Source organism: Colletes gigas, unplaced genomic scaffold (genome assembly GCF_013123115.1).
Source record: "Colletes gigas isolate AHSC1104 unplaced genomic scaffold, ASM1312311v1 Colletes_gigas_Sc00069, whole genome shotgun sequence".
Classification (NCBI taxonomy): Eukaryota; Metazoa; Arthropoda; class Insecta; order Hymenoptera; family Colletidae; genus Colletes; species Colletes gigas.
Genome location: NW_025106698.1, coordinates 329,495 through 352,216, shown reverse-complemented (window position 1 = coordinate 352,216; position 22,722 = coordinate 329,495). Strand labels below are relative to the sequence as shown.

At 41.9% G+C, this 22,722-nt stretch overlaps 1 protein-coding gene across 1 annotated transcript in view; it reads right to left on the bottom strand.

Moving 5' to 3' along the window:
• LOC122403681 overlaps window positions 1–22,722 on the bottom strand; it is a 49,985-nt gene that overhangs the window by 4,702 nt on the left and 22,561 nt on the right. Inside the window, exons 7-13 of the mRNA XM_043407342.1 lie at window positions 6,421–6,743; window positions 3,969–4,317; window positions 3,433–3,776; window positions 2,973–3,345; window positions 2,661–2,910; window positions 2,069–2,254; window positions 1,838–1,975 (exon numbers count right to left, since the gene is read on the bottom strand). Coding sequence (XP_043263277.1) covers window positions 1,838–1,975; window positions 2,069–2,254; window positions 2,661–2,910; window positions 2,973–3,345; window positions 3,433–3,776; window positions 3,969–4,317; window positions 6,421–6,743 — 1,963 coding nt within the window. The remainder of the gene's footprint in view (window positions 1–1,837; window positions 1,976–2,068; window positions 2,255–2,660; window positions 2,911–2,972; window positions 3,346–3,432; window positions 3,777–3,968; window positions 4,318–6,420; window positions 6,744–22,722) is intronic.

Sequence of the window (22,722 nt, the reverse complement as noted above, 5' to 3'; positions counted from 1 at the left end):
GATTCTTTAATTTCTGACTGTTTGTTTTTCGTGCTCGTGACATTATCGCTGAATCCAAGGATTCGAAAGACATCAGGACGGATAAAAGACTCTCGACGTTCGCGTTCTTGTCTGTCCAATTCGTGATATCCTTCACGATGTTATTCGTTACGAAAGTCGATTCGTCTTTCGTGTTTACCCCGTAGGGCAGGATTGCACACTGAACCTGACTGTCATCCATGAAATTCGTAAAAACGTTCGATAGATACGCGAAATCTTCCTGCAAGAGATTCGGCATAGTCCCGCGAGAAACGACCTTCTTCAGAAATTCAGAAGTTCGCTTCCTCTTTTTATCGTAGACTTTCATTCGTTTCAGTTTCTCCGATCTGTTCAAAGCGAAAGACGAATTTGCTTGATTCTCCGTGTTGTACACTTGTCTCAACTGACGCAGAGTTTCTTGAGTCAGTGGAATGAAAGGTTTCGAGTCGCACAACGTCCAAAACACGCTGTCTATTCTTTCGATAGAACTTTTCGGTTCGCATTCAATCTTTCTCGATGGATATTTTATTTGAAACTGCTTCTTCTTCGTCCGCGTTCCAGACAAAGTGCAATTCTCTTTCCACACGTTGGTCGTCGAGTGAGATTTGTGTTTATCGTTCAGAGTATCAAGATTCGACCGTATTTCGCTTACAACGGGGAGATTGTTTTTATTATTATCATAACGAGCATTTCGATAACATTTTAATAAATTTTTGTTGCAATTGTCCTTTCTTTTGAGCGCTTGATTCATAGATAATGACGATGATTTTTTGTTTTTTGACCAATCCAACGGATTCAGTCTTTTCTTCGAAGTTCCATGCAATACATTTTCGTGTTTCAAAGACACCTTCAACTTCTTTTTCTCGTCGTTACAACCTAATTTCTTAATAGTTTGTTTGGCACTATCGACTTGGACTATCGGCCGTGTTGGAGAAACAGTAGTTTTCGTTTCGTTCTTTTTCCGAGAAAATAATGGCGTCGGACTACGAGATTTATGGCGAACACCGAGATTCGATTTAATTGGATCCCTTTCCCGAAGCTTGTGCTCCGGAGTACGCGATCTTATTCGACAACAATTTTTTATTTGTTTGTTAATTTTTCCATCGACGAGTGGATCTTTCGTATCTGACGAAGGCCCGTTCCTATTTTCTTCTTTATTCGAAAACTCTACAATATTACTATCCATTTCTCGCGGTTCATTACCAAAAGAGTCTACCGGCCTATTTTTAAATTCTTGCGTTTGATTGAGCAAATCGACCACATCGGTTTCTTTTTTAAATATCGTCTCAAAATGAGAAGACTTTTTTCCGAAATAATATTCAGTACTATCGTCGTTCAATAAATCTCTACGAGGAAACAGATTGTAAGGCCTGCGTCTCAAATTTTCGAAGGGAAACGGGTGCAAAATGTCAACGTAATTAATAATATACGGAGTGCACGGATCGACGTTGAAAACATAACTTTTCGCTGAATCCGCCGCGTCGTCGCTATCGAAAAGAAACGGTTGACTGTCTTCGAATTTCTCATCGATTTCTACGCACTGCGGTTGGGTCAAAACACGAAACGCATCGTCGCATAGACGAGTCTCGAACGAATAGTTTCCAGACGCACGAACCGATCGGTTTCGTGCGCTCGAACGAATCGGTTCCTCAGATTCTTTAAACGTGGAATCATTGAATCGAACATGTTTGACGTTAACAAAACGTTCGCAAGATGGTTCTATTGGCTCCGTCTCGTCGAGTCTCTCTCGCGAGTGAAATGTTCTCTTAGGACGCTTCAGAGGAGGGGGTGTCTCTAGGCTAATGAAATCTGCACATACCTCTTGCCACTGAGAATTTCGTAACTTTTCGATCTGATTGAAGAGCTCGTTTACTTGCACCACCTGCAGCATCACCATGTCCCAGAAGCCAGCCAGATCCTCGTTGGTCGTTGGAAACTCTTCGCCCGGTACCTGGTTCTGCAATAGAATAATAAACGGTCCCAGAAACCTAAACGAATTTTTTCCACTGATCAGCGTACGTCATCGCGAACAGTAAACGAGATAACTTACGATGTTTTTCTGGCAGAGCCCCTCGAACTGCTGCATCTTTTGGGAAGCGAGTAACCTGGCCTTGCCAGCGACCGAACGCAGTTTGCCAGCTGCCTCTTCCGGAAGTGCAACACTATCGCTGTTGGTCAGCTCCGCTTCCGTTGACGCAGCCAACGAGAGAAGCCTGTCTGTTTCCTGTTTAAGGAGCTGAAACCATGTTCAAGGGAATCTTTGTAAATTGCTTGGTCTGTAACGATCGTACCGAGCGCGTCAAAAGTTTTGTCCGCGCGAATTGACAACTTCTTATCCATTTTTCTATCTGTTCGATTAAAGATTCTTACATAGGAGAAGATTGAATAAAACGAGGTAGTTGGATAAAACAGAGTACTCGAATCTATAGCTACTGCAAGTACTTTTATTTTTGTTGAAGGTAGTAAGCAACCTACAATTATTTTATTGCGATAATTTGTACATAACTATTTTTTTTAACGAATCGCTTCGCTATTCTATTTTTATAATTTATTAACCGATACTGTATGCTGTTACGTTTAACGTGTCACCGTTGATAACTTTCCCGTAATTGAAAAAAAGTGAAATCAAATGAAATGCATACTTTCAGGAAGTAATGCCCGTCCTTTTCCTCGTCTTTTTCAGCCTCCTGAGCCTGCTTGGCCACGTTCGTCGAGCTGGCGCTCGGCTCTAGGACAGGTAAGACAACCTTTGGTGCAGCCGGCTGCTGATCCGGAATGCTGGCCGTGCTAGAATTCAACTTCTGCGTTTTGCTTTCCGCGATGCTTCTGTCTAAGTTCAAAGGCGTCAGTATTTTTGGTTTCTGATCGGCCTTTTGCGAAACTGGTGTTACCCTGGCGATCAGACAAGACACGAGATCGTAGAACCACAAATGCAATAATTCCAATCAATTTACCTTTGTAATGGCTTTAGGATTTGTTCCGAACCGTCCGTGGGTCTCCTAGGGCTGACCACCGGGAGTTGAGCTCGAAACTCTGGTCTCAAATGTCTCATCACCGGCAGATTCTTCAGGGACTCCTCCGTGTTCGCGTTGTCCGCCGAGACGTCGTTGTTGTTGCTCGACTTGTTGAAGCTATTGTTGCTGTCGTTCAGTCTGCTGGTGCTGCGTTTGAAGAAAAAGCCCTGGGCGAGTGCCCCGGGGCCGTAGAGCCGTTCCACTCGTTGCTGAATGAACGATTTCTCGCTGTTCGACGAACTATTTAAAACCTGGCTATCCACCTCTGCCGATCCGTTTAATATACTCGTTTCGCTAAACGAACTATTCGAAACTGCAAACGATTGGAAAAATGCGTATTAATTCGTGTTCCTCGATGGAACTGTTGCTGAAGAACAGATTGACCGACGAAGACGCTTACTATTGACAGTAGCTTGCTTTGGAGACGATGCTGACAAATGGGACGAGAACGTTTTGTTCTGTCGACTACAGGACATCATCTGCGACATCCCGGGGTTGCGTTTCGCGGGTGTGTTGGATCGAATTGGACTGATGTCCGAGAACTGCGAATGCATGACGCCTTTGTCGACCTCCGAGTAACCCTGACAAATACTAATGGAGCTTCTGGACTCCCTGTAGGCCTCTACTTTGCACTCCTCCTTCAAACCGTTCGAGAAACCGTTTTGTCTGTCCATCGCTAACGGCGAGATCGACTGACTCTTGGGCGGATAGGAATGCGCCGGCACGTTGAGGTTCTCGTTCGATCTGGAAGGTTCCAACGATTAACGACCTTAGGGGGAAACGTTTGTAACGTTCGCTTTTTCCTCTGCGTGAAATAACCTGTTCCGCAGAGCTCGAATAACGAAAGAGAAGAAAACTGTCCGGCAACAATGTTGTCTTTGCCGCAACGTTAAGCAACAAAGTAGCAGAGTATTACTCGTTCGAAGCGGTTGTTACCTGAAACCTGCTGGGCTGGTGTCTCTCGTGATCAGCCTCGCCCCAGGACTGTTGTCCCTCGATCGAAACCCTTCTCTCAGCTTGCTGTCGTACCTATTGATTCCCGAATAGCCGCTGATGCTACAGGCCAGGCCCAAATAACTCGGTTTCTTCACTGTCAGCTGGTCTGGCTCGGGGCTGCCTCGATGACCATTGCTGACGTTCAATTTCTCATCCGGTGTCAGGTGGGACTTTTGCAGCGTCTCGCTGCTGCCGTTTGCCAGATTCCCGGGAGAAGATATGGAGTCACCGTTGCACGATAGATTCAGGCTGTGCAGAGTCTTCTTCGATATAGAGTCTACGGTGATCTCTGTAAAGCAAAATCCTCCGTTGGAGTTTTGCTCTCTAAACTTTAACAATGCCTACTCCTTCCTTCACTACTCTCTTTAACCCTGACTCTTAGTTCCTGAATTCTGAGATTGGATACGAAGTCTCGATAGCACGCAATGGCGACCGCAACACTTCGCGCACACGTGGATCGCTTCGAAGTTTTCTTGGTCGAACGACCCGTAACGTATCATCGATGTTCGCGGCCAGAAGACGGAGGAAACTATTGAAACGCGACGCAGGAATAACCTTGGAACAGCAAGAGGCCGGCCGAGCCGCGATGCAAAAGAGACAAACGTGCCTCTGCATCTCCTCGTCTTCTTGGCACTGACGATGGAAAGAAGCACTGCACGTGCTCGCGATCTAAATTCGATCGGCACCGAGCAAAAACGACCGATCCACGGGATGCTGGAAGGATCGGTGACCTTGGACGTTACCAAGATCGTGACGGCTGAAATTCTGCGCGAGAGTTGGTGAACGCGTCTTTACGCGCGACCTTCCGAACGTCAAGTGCAAGGTTACTCAACGACCCCGGAATTCCGTTGATCGAAACTCCCGTCGTACCCTTGAAACCGAGAAACTCTAGTTTCTGATGCTCGATTAGTTCTCGATTCCTTGCACCGAGCACAGTCCACACTCGGGACAGAAGATATCGGCCGCCCACTCCTTTGACCGTTCTTCCCCAGCTTCCATGTTTAACTTGAGAGGCAAAGAAGTGTGTTTGTAGGTTTTGGGATTTCCGTCTTTTCGGCGTAAAACACATAGTTGCTGGAATAAATATAGCAACCGGAAGCATACTCGACACCTTTGTCGAGCGATATCTGTGATGAGTAGAGGAGAGTGGGGCTAAATTGTTACAAAGGATTTTAAAATTTTCCTATTTGAAAATGATTAATGTACAGGGTGTTCGGCTGGGAAAAATTTTAATGGGAGATTCTAGAGGCCAAAATAAGACGACAATCAAGAATACTAATTTGCTGATTGAGGCTTCCAACCATTTCTGGCCTCACATTAGATTTTCGGTACGGAATTTTTTTCTCGAAAGTGCGTAGGATTTCGGGGATATGTCTATTGACCAAAAATGATTGTAATTGAACCCCGCAACCGAAAATAATTTTTTCCCAGAATAATTTGAAATTTTTTATTTAATTTTTTAATAACTTTTTAACGAAACCTCAATCAAGAAATTGATTTTCGTCTTATTTTGGCCTCTGGAATCTCCCATTAAAATTTTTCCAGGGATGGCCAAATACCTTCTATATTTAGTAAAGCGTTCCCTGGTTACCCAACATTTTGTGATTTAGATAAGGAAAAGTAAGTTTTGTTACTTGAACTTATTCTACCGAAAAATTCAATAAAGGTACGTAAATTATAATTGTCATACTTGAATCAACGCTTCTTTAGCTATAAATACGTAACAATTAATTGAGAATATCTTAAACTGTCATGAATTTATAATAATTTATAAGTTCTGGAATCAATTGAATCTAAATATCTCGAGAATAACACATTTTCGCGAAAAATGTGAAGTAGAAAAGTTACTCGGTTTCAAGGGGCAAAACGCAACTATTTTATTCGTTTTTTATTCGTTGAACGCTTTGAGAAAACAATCCGATAGGTTGTAATGTTACGTTCGTTGTATGTAGTTTTTCTGTGGCACTTGTATTTTTGCGTGGAATGTGTGATTTTTGCATCGATGAGTTTTGTATAGAAATTTCTGCTCTGTACATAAATATAACTACATAAACAGCACCAAAATCGCATTTCACGCAAAAATATAAATACGACACAAATAGCATAAAAATCAAATATAGCACAAAAGTTACATAATCCATAGAAAAATGTACCACACAGAAATGCCACACAGATCGTCTGGATAAATTACACGGACGAAAACCATAAAAAGATAATCGTCTAGACAAATATTTAATCGAAACGCTCAACTCTGACGAACAGTAACGCATCTTTGGACTTCTCGGTCAAACGATGCGGTGGGAATAGCCGAAAAGCGACCTTAAATGGCCAATATATTCTGTCCCAGCGTCCCTATTTCCCGTGAAAACGCTACACATCGGGGATAGCCAACCTGATCGGTCGGACGCGGACTGGTCGACGTCCAGGCTGCAGCTGCCGATGCTCTCCTGGCTAGTCATGTTAGGATGATGGCTGGAGACGGTGTCGGTTGCGATTTTCGGATCCGGATCGAGGCGACGGTAATTAAGAGGTTGCACCGCGAGGGAAAGCGGCCTCGTACGGCGATTTGACCTGATGCCGCCGGCGCCTGGGACCGACGGCGTCAGCGTCGCGGCGCAAAAGTCGCCGATGTCTTCTAGGCCCGCTACCTCACCGCCACCACGTGTTTGCCCGCTGGCTCGTCGACGATCCTCGTCCCCGCGGTCCTCGTGCACACTGTTGATTTTCGTTTCTTTTTGTTCCGCGGTTTTCTTTATACTTTTTTATTTTTATCTTTACCGACCGATTATTCAATTTTTTTCATGATTGTTCGTCATGTCAATGACGGGAACAATTTGAATGACAATCGATGCAATCATGTCACGGAATTAGGTCTGCGATGCCTCGATGCTCTCGAGCAGTTGGCTGAATTCGTGGCAAAAGCTGAACGATCGAATGATTTCATGCTTGAATTCGGAGAAAGGATCACGATCTATTACCGAACAGCAATTTTCCGTATCTTCGAGCGGAAAAACGATCTGCATATAGAAGTACGGTGGAATTGCAACAACGTGAAAGCGGAACGATACAGCATCGACGAGCTCGACTTGTTCCAGCAGTTTTGTTCTCTCTTTGAAAACCGCACCGAGACAGGTGGATTTAGTTTTTGCCGATCGAACATCTCGAGAGCATCGTGTACGTTAATTGGAAGCTAGTGCTGTGTTCTCGTCGATAATTTAATCTCGTCATAAACTTTCACGTTACCTTTTAATTAGTAATAAAATAATCATTGATTTCTTCCTGATATCGACGTTGATGAAATTTAATATATCGCACGATGATTAGCGAATATTGCTCGGTTATTATCCAAGTTATCCCAATAATAATAGTACAATCAAGTGGATTGGATTGGAGTGGATTGAATTTGGAAGTGGAAATCATTATCAGAATACCAGTAGGTGCAAATTGCAATACATAACTAGCATTACAAATCCTCCGTTTTATACTATTATACATTGTATACTTATTTCCTTACATTGTATATTACAATACAAATATATTGTTTATTAATGTTAAGAACATTTTTCATTGCTATTTAAAATGGAACTAGTCTACTCTAGTATTGATATGTTAATGTACTGGTATCTGAATATGTTATACAATCTGGTATTGTATTAAGATGTTCTCTATTATAATGTACTATAATTGTAAGAAACTTCTTACAATATTATTATAAGAAACACAAATTGTATTGCTATATTATTGATAAAACTGCTTAACAATGAGAAGAAAAATCCACCAACAGTATCTGGGGATCGAACACAGGTCATTGGGATTTGCAGTTGAATACTTTACCACTACAGCTACAATTTCCTTCAATTACTTTTAATCCTGTAACTACACTACTAGTAGCACGAAACATTTTCAAATTTTATTTCCAAAACGAAGACCTATCATGACGAACGGAGTGGTGGATTTACAATTTGAATCTAGTGGTATTCCGAAAGTAACCTCTCGTGAAACCCGTCCCGCGGCTCGTGATCCGCACGCCCCGACAATTTCGCGTACAATCGTGTCAGCGACTGAGCAAACACTTGTTCCATCATCATGAATCACGGAACAAGAGCGGTCTCGTTGCCGCGACTTTAAAAAGCAAATAACCGTCGCGTAAACTCAACCCACGTAGATCTAATTTTACGATTCGTCCCGGTGGCGGAACGCAGATGAGACGGACGCAATAAATCGACTGTTCTGTTAGTACACAGCGCGAGCCTCCACGTTTTTCTTCGCACCGCAAAAACTAACATTTTACAGCAAGCTTCGACGTGCCTGTAAATAGCGATGAAAACGGTACGCGTCCGAGAATGATTTAAAGCATCGATGATGATTCGAAGCTTCCATGATCAATCGAAACGTTAGGTAGATACACTGAAAAAATTCGAGTTCCATCGCTATTTGCGATCGTTTTCTAATAGTCTCCTTAATTATTTCGACCCAACTAATGCTGCACTAATTGCACGATAATCGTGAGAGCAGCTAATCCACAGCTGCGCACGATCGCAAGCCAGTGTGCAAAGCTGGTGCATCAGTCCGAGTGCAATTCACTCCGAGAATTTGCATGCATTAAGGAAATATGTGAGGCCATCTGTGCACAAAGAGGAATATCGGTATTATCGTACAGGTCGCCAACGATCGAATCGATCCCTTCCAAATTCGTATTAATTAGGTACCACGCCATACGGTGATTAATTGGATGCTTTACACTACATTCGGACATTTTACATTTTTCACATAGGACACTAATGTTAGAGACGTTCAAATAGTAATAGACACACGCAGACAAAATATATATTGTCTTTTTGATGCATTTGTCGCGATCAACTGTATATTCAGCATCGTAGAAGTATTTCAATTAGAAAATTGGTCGAACATTACTGTTCGTGACTACTTGGACAACTCCAATCGTTACACGAATCACGCAGCGACTACTTCACATAAAACAAAATTTTCAATCTCCTCGTTAACGTTTGGTCTGTTAGTGTACACACGCTTGGTATCATATACCGATCACGCTGTTCGAGCAAACAGGTTCGTATTTTCATTTTTCGATGTACTGTACAAATTTTCTTGGAAGGTCCATAAGGTCTTCCTAGGTGCAGATCTTAGAGCATAAATTCATCGTATTTGTGGGGGTTGCAGATTAATAAGAGGGCGTTGCATGTGGCGTGCAAACGAAGCGGAGGTATGCGAAGAACAGTGCAAGGTGATCGATTCATGCTTGATCGTGAACGCGACGATGATGAATGTGGTCGCGCATGCGTAGGAATGAATGAAACTAGGAGACCTCTAGAGAATGTCAAAGTATCACGAGAATCCTTGTCGTCAACGCATTGAGTGCCAGACCAACGTCCGTAAAGTTTGCTTACAGGATTAACTTTCGTGTTCTGACCATCAAAAAATACACATTATAGTTGAATCTTATTGAAATTTATTAGTTACACGAGACGCTTTATTTTGACGATTAATTTCTCGGGTTTATAAGTAGCAATTGAAGTGGTCATCGATTGAGAAACCAAATCCTATTTTTAAATCGATGATGACTGAGAAATAACTGTCGTACCTCCTACGCCAGTGTTTCCATAACAAAAACTTCGAAACATTTTTTTTGGTCACTGGGTTCACCGTGTAGGTGCCAGTCTCGATCTTCAAAGGCATCCTCAAAAACGTTTCTAACCGATGAGCATCGACCACGTCTCCCGGAATGGTCGACTCAAGAATATTACGCCGAGGGTAATATTCGAGATTGCTCGCGTTTCAATCCTGGGTGTCGATCTCGGGGCCTCGCGAAATCACCCGTTTATCACCCACTGTTTATGTGCTTTTACGAGAAAATCTCGCGAACCACTTTTAATCTTTACACACAGTCACGGGACTCGAGTTTCTAGCTTTCTCATCGATCACGAGTCAAATTAAAAGCCGCCGTAGTTTTTTTGTTTTGTTTTAGAAAGATATGTAATTTTAGAGTATCGTCCTCCACGTCGATCGAACACACCCCAATGTCGTGACTTTTCCCGTGAGTCGCGAGGAGCACGTGTCAGCCACGATCGACCAGCACAAAGTCTTTCTTCTTCTCCTGGTGACCTTTGTCACCGGCGAGAAACCGCAAAGGCACGTTGCTAGAATGACTAGTTACCGAAGACTGGCATTCCCATCTCGTCTCTTTCTCTTCTACGACTTAAACTTACTCTCTCCCTCTCTATCCTCCCGCTTTATCTCTCTCCCCCCGTGCACCAGGGCACGAGGATATTTCGGGAACACTCAAAAAACCACGACAGCGCACGAGTCGTTTCCTCCGCACTCCTTGCTCTCCCCCTTTTTGCCGATCCTCGAGTGCACGCACTGCCGTTTCTTGCAGCAACACGGAATCGGGGTAACCTTAAACGTTTGTGTATTTGTTTCATCCGTATATTTTGACGAATTGCAGACAGGGGACGTTACGATTCGTTAAAATTTGGGGGTGGTTGGAACGACGTGCGAGCTGATTTCGTAGAGTTTATCGATCTTCTGAGATTCTGGCAGCGGAGATAAATATACCGTATATTTGTATACCGTAAAATTTTGTGTAAACGAACCTCGACTCACGAGGGATGATCCTCGAGTCGGAAATTGAAAAAATTCTAAAACTTGCGAGGCTGTAGGACATACGAGCCACTCATTTGGAAAGATCAAGAGAGAGTACATTTTTCAAACATCGTGTGTCGACAGCGTATAGACTGCGTTAGTCAAATAGAAATTTCTCAAATTATGTAATAAGTTTATTCTCGTAACAAAAAAGCATACTCCGGTACCGTTGTGCCACAAAAATGTAAAATAAAGCAAACTCTGTTTAAAGTTTATGTAACACCTTGTTATTCGAAGCGTACGCCATGACTCATGCAACCATAACTTAACAAACATGACTATTACATAATACAAATTACAATAACGAGTTACTTTATTTTCTAGAGTTCTTTGTTTAATGACACGTACTGTCATGAGAGCTGATATGGCAGTTATAAAGACTGAACTTGGACTCCGGAGTCACGTTGAAGAAATGCTTCTGAACCCTTACATGCCACTGTAACCATATGGCGATATATTTAGAATGATGAAATAAAGTATTAGTGCCATTCATATTTTCATATCTTTGAATGCATATTAATTCCTTGCAGTTTTGTATACTTGGTTAGTAGAATGTGTTATCATCAATCATTTAAATGCCGTGACAATTCAGTAATGAGAGTTGTTATAAATGAAACAACAGCCTGCAAAATTATGATATTTTGATTATGTGAATATTTCAGACGAAGTCGCGCATCGAAAGCAAAAAAAAGGACTCACATTATGCTATACCAATTACCATGGATATTCGTAATCACAATAATACGAGTAGTCCTTAAAAATTTTAATACGTAAAACTAGAAACAAATATTTTGGGCATTACCTACTGTACTGAAATTCTGATCAATGATAATTATTTGAACTTTAAGGTACTGGTATTTTAACATTGAAAAAGAAATATTAATATATAATACACTGTCGCTAAAAAAAAATGTCAATAACCTTGGATCTTTGAAACCGACTCGTTCAAATATTTTTTAGCGTTGCTCTACGTCTCTGCGAATGTATCCGTTCCAAAATATATTCTGTAACGCGTAATTGTCGCAACGTTTTCGCCCTTCGCAAAGGATCAACGGGTGCGAACGCGGATAACAAACATAAAATTTTCAATAGATGCGAAGCTTGAAAAAAGTACGGACAACAAAACAAGCGTCGCACGTGCGAGGAATTGGTGGATATCAGAGACGAAAGGGGGGTGAAAACGCAGAGGGGTTAGTGGCTTGAACACGTGTTTGGCACGCGCACAGTTTCCATAGAAGCCTGGCCGTCACAGGAGAGACTCGTATTTCCGATTTCACGTTCGTAAGAGCGGCAAAGTATCACCGACGGAGCTCGAAGGGTTAATAACCCCCTTGTGACTCGTTGACTCGTTCTTTTACGCGCCCGTCAATCCGTAAGCGCCTTTATGGCCCGCGTAATAGTTCCTCGTAGTGCTTCTCGAGGTTTTTTGACGTTTAACGCTCTGCGGTTTGTTCCTCACGTACGAGATTTCGAAACGCAAATCACGATCGTAGGGGTGCATCTTGCAATATTTTCACGATCGACCGTTTCAAACACAGATTTCTCAAACACCCACCTACGTATACAGGGCGAGTCTCGTAACATGACGATTTCAAAAAATGTTTTGCAACGCCCCACAATGCGGCCCGTGGACCCCAATGTTTCGAATTGATTTTACTAAAATATTAAAATGGAATTTTATATTATTAAAATTCTATGTTACAGAAAAGTTAAGAGTCGACTAAATATTACGTATAAACTGAACTACGATATGGGTTTGTGGCGCTGCGTCGCTGCGGTTAGGATCTCGGGAGAATCGTAGGAGGCGTGAAAAGGAATGGAGGGGGCGCGTTTCGCCCGGGCCTGCTAGTGGACTCATCAGTAAGGCTTCTTAGCAGGCCCTGCCTTAGGCGACTGGGATATTGGGAAGTAGTTCGAGGAATGTGTATATAGCAACCGAGGGGTCGGTCGAGCGCGACCCCTCTGGTTGGCGAGCATGGGAGGTGACGCCACAGGTTAAAGTTCTCTAGTTCTGTTCCCCTAATCCCGGAACAGTCGCGTTCTATCCTTAAAGGATATTTAAATATTTACGAGAAACATCCATGGTGACACAGGATCGTTAACACCAGTTGTGACATTCCCCAAGCCGACGTCATACACGACGGTCTCTCTTCCGTGACAAACCCTTATTCCCGTAACCGTGACACGAGGTAGACCTTGTCGGTTTCAATTACCGAATCCATAAATCACTGCCAGCGGTTTCTTCGCGCCCGGAAATAGAACAATGAACGAACACCGATAGAGGTAATGGATTCCAAGCTAGCGCCAGCGGATCGTACGTTATTGTTAATTTCTTTTTTATCTCGGGCAGATCAAAAGTTCGCCGATATCTGGCATTAAGCGATCAATCCTGGTTAACGAATACCGCAAATCCACGGATATTGCCCTTAGAGAAGAAGCTCGTAAAAATTCTTTGCAACGTAAATACATCTTTCTCGCGGTGACAGTGGCATCGTTTGATTCGAAACAAATGTATCTTGGTTGCCGAAAAAGTCCCCGAACGTCATAAATAAAGTCGGTGCACATGCATGACTAGCGTGAAACAAGAGCCGCTGTCTGGGAATGCAGAGAACGCAGCCTATGAATTCAAATGCAATATGGCCGGAGTCCCATTCTAAGGGCGCAGCTGGACGGAGCTGCAAAATTACAGGAGTCGGTGTTCAGAGTGTTCCTTTGAGCAGCGTCGGTCTGGTATCCGTTGTGCAAAGTTTCGTGACTGCATATTCTCGCGAAAGAGATCGAATACCGTAATCGAGCTTGGAATTTAGTTAACAAAAGTATTCGAACGCTTACACCTGCGATTTAAAAGGAATATATAGAATTCAATTGACACTATCTTAACGAAAATACTAGTACAGTAATGTTTCTGAATATGTAAACGTTACCGGTGCTCAACCGTTCCAAATACAGAATACCTGACATGGTTTTTTATCTTTGCTGGCAGCGTCGAACGTAGACAGCGAACAAAAGGAGAGAGAAAAAACGAGCATTTGAAGTAGTGGACAGAGATAAAAGGCGTATTGACACGATTCATTATAGCTCAACTATCAAATTTTCTTATTATTAATTATTTTATGTATCATACTCGTGGATCCTCCGCGATCAAAATAAAATCACATACAATCAGTGAACATATTTATGAAATAATCTCAAAAATTTTTTAATCAGAAAAATGTCACAAACACTTACTGAAAAGTAACCACAAATAAAAGAATTTTCACTATTGTATTAGGATTACTTAATTGACACACGCTCATCTTATTCTTCTTTGGTCCTCCTCGAGGGTTGTTTATGTTTACTTGTAGGGGGACGTATAAACGATTAGTAACCTTTACGGTGGTGTAAAAGTCAAATTCAGTATACCGACTCCATTTTAAGGGTCAGTAACCATACCTTGGTCTTCTATTCAAGTAATAGTGAACATACTAAATATTTTAGTTCTCTCTATATCCAACAATGGAAGCACTTAACGACACAAATTTCTGACACACAAACATGTGTTTTTCATGTTTCTTTAATTGTAAAATCATTTTGCCAAGAATCCAAATATTCGGACTGCTATTCCAATACCGATAAACATTATTAATATATTATAAGATTCCATGTAATTTTCATTATTTCTGTACAATTCAAATGAAATTCATAAAAAGTACAAGTTACTTAATTTGCATATAAGAGTTTTAACGAATTAACTTCATGTTGCTTACCTCGTTCAAGAAACCGAAGTATTAGAATTTCTATTGCTCGGAGAAGACAGCACAAAAACGTTTGAAAACGCAATAGAATGATCACTAAGAATGTAATGTATAAGGAAAATCTATAAATAACGTAGTCTAAAAGGAAATTCTATTGAAACCTTGGTCATTATGTTTGAATATATTAGTTCTATACAAGGAAGAATTTTTTAGAAGACTGTAACGATTCAAGTGACGATGTCATTCGTAAATAAGCACCTAATTACAGCATACAGCGATTGAATGAATAAAATTTCAATTATGTCGAATGTACCGTTTCATGGAATCGCACGAACAATTGTAAGTAGTCCAACACCTGGAGTTTATCGTACTGCGGTCAACTAATGATTCGAGTCGCGAGCGCGATATGATATCTACAAGTCAGCGGTCGGTAGCGTTGAAAAACAACCGCAAAGAACGTGTCTTACGAACGATACGGAAACGATTTGACACGTTCTGGTGTTTCACCGGGGGACATCTTTCGAAAATAACTGTTACGTCAGCGTTTCCCGATCGAGCGGAAATTTTCAATTACTCTCGATTACGAGAGTTTGATTTTAAACGCTGCAAAAGGCTTCGCTGTCTCTTGACACGACGAATGTTCGCGTTAATCTATAAATGGAAATACCTGTAGGTGCATTATTGTGCAGATCGCGTGTCCGTCTAAGGAGATACTAACTTATCAGGCATGCCAAGCCGCGTCTTCGGAGTTCCTTGCTCTCGAACAACGATCGTTTTCGCTCATTGAAGGTTGATTGCCATTATCCATACATTTTCACAAACATTTGCAAACACATATTACTTTACTATATGCCGCTGATTTCTTACAAAATGATTCCAAGTTATTCTTGCTCGGTGATTTACCAGTTATTTTGCCGAAAGAAGAGAAGAAGACTATAAGTCGAAAGAAGAATAAAGAATAGAGTGAATTTTTAACAATACTTTAAATCGTTTAAATCTTTCGGGACTGAATTAACTTTTCCATGTATAGTCGAAGTGAGTCTACGTGACTATCGCGGAAGAGGATGACCCCACAAGAACAGAGCTAGGTAACTCTACTCTAACGCCGTGGTTGAGAGCTCGCAAAGTATATTGAGTTACGAAATGAACGGTAAATCGAGGGGAGACAAGCCTAAAATAGAGAGCCACTGCCACCGCGACACGGTTTAAATACCGGCATTAAAACAATTTTCCCGCCTAACATGTCAACTTGAAAATCGTGCAACTTTTGCCTGAAACATTTTTTCGTACAACAAATAATTCACAAGTTATTCGAAGTCGTAATATGTAATACAAAACTCGTCCTGTACGAAGAAACGCTGTTGTCAGACTTCGCGACGAAAGGAATTTTTGCAAGGAAAGATAACGATTTCGTACGTTTATAAAAAAACTGATTCAACTGGAAGAAGCCCGACGAAGCTTTTATCGGCGCATTGGGGCTAGTCTCGAAAGAACGGTCCTTCTTTTTGGGAAATCTTCGAGGACCAAGTGTCGCGGTAGCCAGGGGTAAGTGACACCGGCTGAACTCTCTTGTTTCTATATATAAACGAAAATAAACTAGAGTGACATTTGAACTATACTCTCTCCGTCCCGCGTGCAGGATCTCTGTGCTCCCCTTCCTCCGCGATGAGACGACGCGTACGAGAAGGGAAACGCCGCGCGGCGTCGCGACGACCGCCGAGTAAAAATTGTGTCAGCTAAATTAGGAGAACGGCTATCCTCGGGCTGCTTTCAGAACCGCTTTTTTTTCTCTCTACCTCCCTACGTTTCGCGGTCGTTTCGTTTACGTTGGATACACAGACGATTAATCGATCGCCAGGAAAGTCGACTTCTGTTGCTCGTTTCGCGCAACCAAATGGCGCGCTGCAATTAAACAGAACCAAACAAGTAAGAGGGAAACGGTACGAAACATCGAGGAAAGTGAAATGCGTGAACAGCAAAGAACGCGATGTAATCAGATATCGAGCAAAATCAACGAACTAATCAACAAGGTGTCCCACAAAAAATGGGTTTTTGTATCAAATTTTTATTCTAATCCAATCTACATATGTATAGTCGCGCCCTCCACTCGACAACGAAATGAAAAATAGACAAAGCTAACCCAATATCTCGAAAACTACAAAACAGCCGAAGCTAAAAGGACAATGTTAAGTCATAGAGGGGTTTACTGACCCAAGAGCGTACAGCATATGCTATACACTGTTGGAAAGGTCTCGCCAAGGCGAATCGACTGATACCATTTTTAACTTCGATATCAGATGGGATAATGTCGAAAAATGGCCTCAAAGTTCGAGATTTTGCGGTTTTGAACAAAAGAAACCGGTAGTAAAAGCCCATCCGGCCCGAGGGACCTCGGGTAGGCACCTGAGGAAAAACCGAGGGGTGTAAGCGATACTCTAGCAGATTGGGACGGTAAATGTGCCCCACCACCTTCATTTCAGTGCCGTGTTGGGCCTGCGTTTGTCGCATGGGCCCCGTTCCAAATGCCCAGGACGAAATCGCCAATGGATCAGTTGTTTTTCATGAACATAATATATTCATGATAGACGATTCGCAGGTATGAGTTGGGAATGTGCAGGTTAGTATTCAGACTAATGCGCCACTTACAATAGTGAATGGAGTGACATTTTATTGATTGAACGAAACATAATGATGTGAATACTGTATTCAGTATTCAGTATTCACAACTGATCCATTGGCGATTTCGTCCTGGGCATTTGGAACGGGGCCCATGCGACAAACGCAGGCCCAACACGGCACTGAAATGAAGGTGGTGGGGCACATTTACCGTCCCAATCTGCTAGAGTATCGCTTACACCCCTCGGTTTTTCCTCAGGTGCCTACCCGAGGTCCCTCGGGCCGGATGGGCTTTTACTACCGGTTTCTTTTGTTCAAAACCGCAAAATCTCGAACTTTGAGGCCATTATCCCATCTGATATCGAAGTTAAAAATGGTATCAGTCGATTCGCCTTGGCGAGACTTTTCCAACGGTGTATAGCATATGCTGTACGCTCTTGGGTCAGTAAACCCCTCTATGACTTAACATTGTCCTTTATATTTGAGTCAGTACCTCTCCCCCTCCCTCTCCACCAAATTTGTTGCGAAGTACAGCCCACATTAAATAATATTAATAATTTTGTAGATATTTCGGTACTTCAATTACCAACACCGAATATACTAGCGAACAAAATAATTCTTTCATAAAATAAATTACACTGGTTCGTTTCACCTATCACGGGGTCGCGATAACAGGGTACAGTCACGAGATATCGAGCGTCCGGCAACGCTGCCTAAATGATTCTAATGAAGGAGCGCACGGAAATCGCAAGCATTGTTTCGTCACGCGTCGGGAATAACAATTTTGACGAGGCTACGGCGACGCAAAGAAGCGTCTTCCACGGACGAAGGTGCCGAACGTCAGAATTACGATTCGCATCCCAAGCGTTTCGACCAACGTAATCTGATACATGATCCACCCCCTTCTGGTCGACGCTCGTACAAGAAGAGAATATGCTTTCTCTTCGAACGAGCAGCTTTTCGAGGCACGAAACACGGAAACAACGGCAAACGATGCACGGAGACGCGCGATTCTAGCAAATACATTAACGAACTTTCGCCTCGATACCGGCGTTTCCGGTTGCTCGTTTCGCGTCTATCGCCGGATAATTCTTCCTGCGAGCGAGTCGCGTCGAAGACCGTGATAATAGCTTGTCGCAGGAATAGAAAATTGCCTATAAATAGCGACGCAACAGACTTGGAGGCGCGTTATCTGACCGAGGGACATTCGCCTATCAAGCGCCCGATTCGTGACAAGATGGCGTCTGAGGCCACGCGGTGTTGCGATGCAAAAGCGCAACAAAAACGTGAACAAAATGCAGCTAAATCGAATTTTTCGAATTCCTGTTGCACGTACCAGGAGTTAATGCAAGTACCACCAGTGCTTGTATTGTAAATAAACAATGATATAGAGGAACTAAGGTTTATTCGTTACCAGTGACCTCGAAAGCCCTAGTTATTTATATATTTCTCCGTTTCACATTTTCTTGACAATTTTGTACTCGTACTTTTATGTAACCAAGAAGTTAAATAATGAAATGAAAGATTCATAGAAAGTTTCTAGAAATAATATTTATTTTTTGTTGCAGTTAAAGGATTACTCGAAATACCTCCTACGCGATTGTTAATACATTTCCTTCGGTGATCACGTTAGGCACGGCGCCAAGAATTAGATTTATGGCCCCTCCAATCCTCTTGGAGAAATAACTTGCTGAGTTCCTTTACAAAATCAAGTTTACGAAAAACATTTCTACGTGAACAACTTCGCAAGAGACGATTTTATGGCTCAATACGATGTAACATGGGACGCTACATCGCTGTTGTTTAGACCAGTATGTACTTCTCAAACTACGAATGGTACGTTACTTGGAATGGAATCGGTATACTAAATTTTACTTCAACAAGATCGTGTTTGATCTTATTTTGATCGGGGAGGAACCACGGATAGGATATTGAAATTCTCGTCGAAGAATAATTAATAAGAAGAAAGTTTTATAGTTGAACTAAATCGTACCAAACGCCTTTTATCTCTGTTAGCTACCTCAAACACTCGTCCTTTCTCTTTCTTTTCGTTCACTGTCCTTTTCTACGTTCGACGCTGCTAGCGAAGGAAGAAACCCGTGTCAGGTATTCTGTTTATGGAACGGTGAGCCCCGTTTGAGGGACTTTACTGTACTTACATTTTACACTTAACTAAGAATTTAATTGGATATGGTACATTTCGAAACAAATAATAACACAAAGACCAGCATTGCAGTCGCTGCAATAATATCCATTTTCTTTTCTTATTTTTATCGCTGTATTTACAACAGCAAACTGCATTCGTGATAATTGTGAAAAAAAGAAACAAAGAAAAGGTGCGATTTACTCATTCTTTCGTTTCAATATGACGTGGTAACGTATCTAAAATACGTATATTAATTGATAATGATTGTAGGAATCATCCCCTAAAAGGTTTGCCATCCCTAGTCAAGTTGTATATACTTCTTATAATAAAGATATTATTATTAAGACGGCTTTCGGCGCGCGGTGCCTTTAAAAATGATCCGTTTTAAGTGTTTCAATTGATTATTCGTCGTGTGTCGCGCACGCAGGAATCCCCCGCTTGACGAATCCGTCATTAACCGGTTCACTCTGATCTTCATGGCAGCGTATAAACTCCTTTGAGCGGCCCGTGACAACAGGGAAGAGATAAATCCGTGTTTATTCGTGAGAGGAAGAGGGGTAGGGTCGACTTTCGGGGTCAGTCGCTTTTGAAAATCGGTCGTGGAATGTGGCTCGCGCGTATTTATTTTTATCGAGAATCGTGCTGTGGTCGTGCGCACGCGTGAAATACAGGACAGGAAATAAAAGGCACGGGGCGGTCGCACGTGCAATCAAAGAATGCATAACGGCCGACCAACGATGTACCGTTATTAATATGGCCGATAGAATCTATCTAAAGCGATCAAACCGCTTTTTAGAAAATCATCGTCAACTCTCGATGATCGCCACGCTATTTCGACGGCCACTGGGCATCCCCGCATTCCACGAGGTTTGATTTTAATGAAGATACTCGAAAAATTAGAGCCAATTGGAGGCAGTTTCCCCAACCTCTAACACAAACCGTGCGCCAATTGAGCGTGGGCATTCGTTCGCGACCTAGAATCGTGTCAACGAGGGTTCTTTTGTTTGTTCGATGTAAAGTAAAATATGTTGAAAACAGAGTAAAAATAAACCTTTGTCTCTACAAAAACACTTTTTTAATATTTCTATTATACAATCACGTCGACTCTAAATAGAGTAAAATGCCTGTTAAATAACAATTGATCCCTCCAATAACGATAACGTCTTGTTTACTTTCTGGTAGAATCAGAAATGTCTCGTTACTCGTTGAACACGAATTTGAATTATAGTTATGTTAGTGTTATATGTTGTCTAGAATTCGAATAAAATGTTGTCCATCTCTGGTCAGAGGGATTGTAAATTCTTTATTTATAAACGGGGACTCGTTTCCTCGCGACCATTGGAAAAATGAATGAACGTTGAATGAGCATTAGCATGAATCATCGAGATTCAATGGAAAAACTACAGGGACATGATTAACTGTGCCAGTCAGGAGTTGCGTGCAAGTGATGGCGTTCCTTTCGATGATGATCGTATGTTAATGGATGAAGTTTTGTTATTTCTAACGACACATTGTGCGCGATCATTGCTGCATAACGACAGAACTAAACATTGCGTGCAATCTGTACACTAATATCGAGTACACTAGTAACTATATACACTTATGACGAACGATTAGTGCGTTTCAATACCATGGGCGTCGTGTTCAGGACCAACACTGTTTATTGTTATTTACAAAAATCTGTGAATTGCTCATGGTACCGACAACCCGTTAATGTGAGGTAACATAGATAATCTAAAGAACAATGGACGATATTGTTAGGAGAGTTCACAGGTGGTTGTACACGAGGAAGGACAGAAAAAAAACTTGCGAAACTTCTTCGGGCTCGTTGAGGTACAATTCCCTGTTGCTTTCTGTGTAAAAAATATATTATGTCATCGACACGGTTGTAACGTTACGTTCGACTCTAGAATAGGACAATCTGTAATCGGAAATTACTACCGACGCAGCCGTGGATCGTGGCTGCCCCGAGGCAGCGATTAAATATCATTCATTACTTCCCATTAGCCTGCAGCTGCGTACTTTTACGAACGCTAATTCGGTCTATGAAAATTCAATTTGTCATATTCTTTGACAAACAAAGATTTCCTGAACCGTAAACAATAGGTCACGGATATTTCTTTCCTCGATATATCACAATTCTTTTTACCCGTGTAATTGAATCACATTTGTTCCTGACCGTATAAAAATTTTTTTTAAAATTACTCCGCGTAAGGTGTCTCCGGCAACTAGTTCCGGAGTCCAGATTTAAAATTAGTTCCTAACGTTCGCGTCTCCGTTCTACCGTTCGCGTTTCAATCAAAATTCTCGCGTTCGTCGGCCAAAATCACGTTCGCGACAATAGTTTCCGGCCCGTTTCAATTAAAATTCCCCGCGACCGGGAGCGGGATGATTCTCATCCCGGGGGAATTCCCGAGGGTCAACGACGCCGGTCGGCTATTTTCATCCGGAAAAAGCAGGCCAAGCGAACGACATTCGGGACCTGACGAAAGAGCCAGATACGCTTTGCAAGCTTCTCTTCTCGTCGTCTCTGTTCCTCTATCGTCGCGAGCCCCGAAGGGGGAGCGTAGAGACAACGGGGGGAACCGGATTTCCGAAAAAGGGAAAGCGACTCGGGATGCAGGTTGCCTGTATGTGGCGCGACCGTGTATACGCCCACTTGTGCACGATAAATTATACGAGGAGGCGGGAGCGAAGGGGTCACCATAAAAGAACCTGTTACGTTCCAGATATTAATCCGGCGAGCGGGCAGAAAATCGTGCTATGTCGTACAGAGGGGGAAACCCTACAGCCCTACAGCCCCCTTGTTTTCAATAACAATAACTCAGTGCAAAATGAACTTTGCACGCGTTCTTCCTCTTACGTTCTTACCCACTGATCGATCGAGACTGTTTATTTGTAGAGAGATACACTCCTCGTCAAAAAGATAGCCCAGATGTGTTATCTTTAATTTGTTAATGACGCATGTAAAGTTTTACATTTGTGACATATAATATCAAAAGATTATGAACTCAGAATATGCGGTTGGTTGAAAACAATTAAAAATATTATGATGTTTAGTGTGTAATAAAAAAAAATTGTTTTATTTTAAGAACGAAATGATAGCACATACACAATAAGAAAATAATAATAAACATAAATTGTAACTAACAATAATTACTTATCAAACATATATACTTATTTAATAATGGGTACAACCTCCTTTATTTTCTATTACTTCTATTGCACGATTTGGTATCGATTTATATAGTTTTTGGATATAATTCTGACTTAACGTATCCCATTCGCGTACAATTGCATTTTTTAATTCTTGTACGTGTTGATGCTGCTTTTCATTCGCGTACACGCCGCGAACAAGTTCTGCCCAGCAATTTGCAATAATATTAAGGTCCAGGGAGCGTGCAGGCCACGGCAAAACAGATATATTATTTTCATTAGAATATAATTGGTCCAATTTTGAAGTGTGTATAGATGTATTATCTTGTTGAAAGATGTAATCAAGAAATTCACAGAAATGCGTTCTGCATGATTATTTATT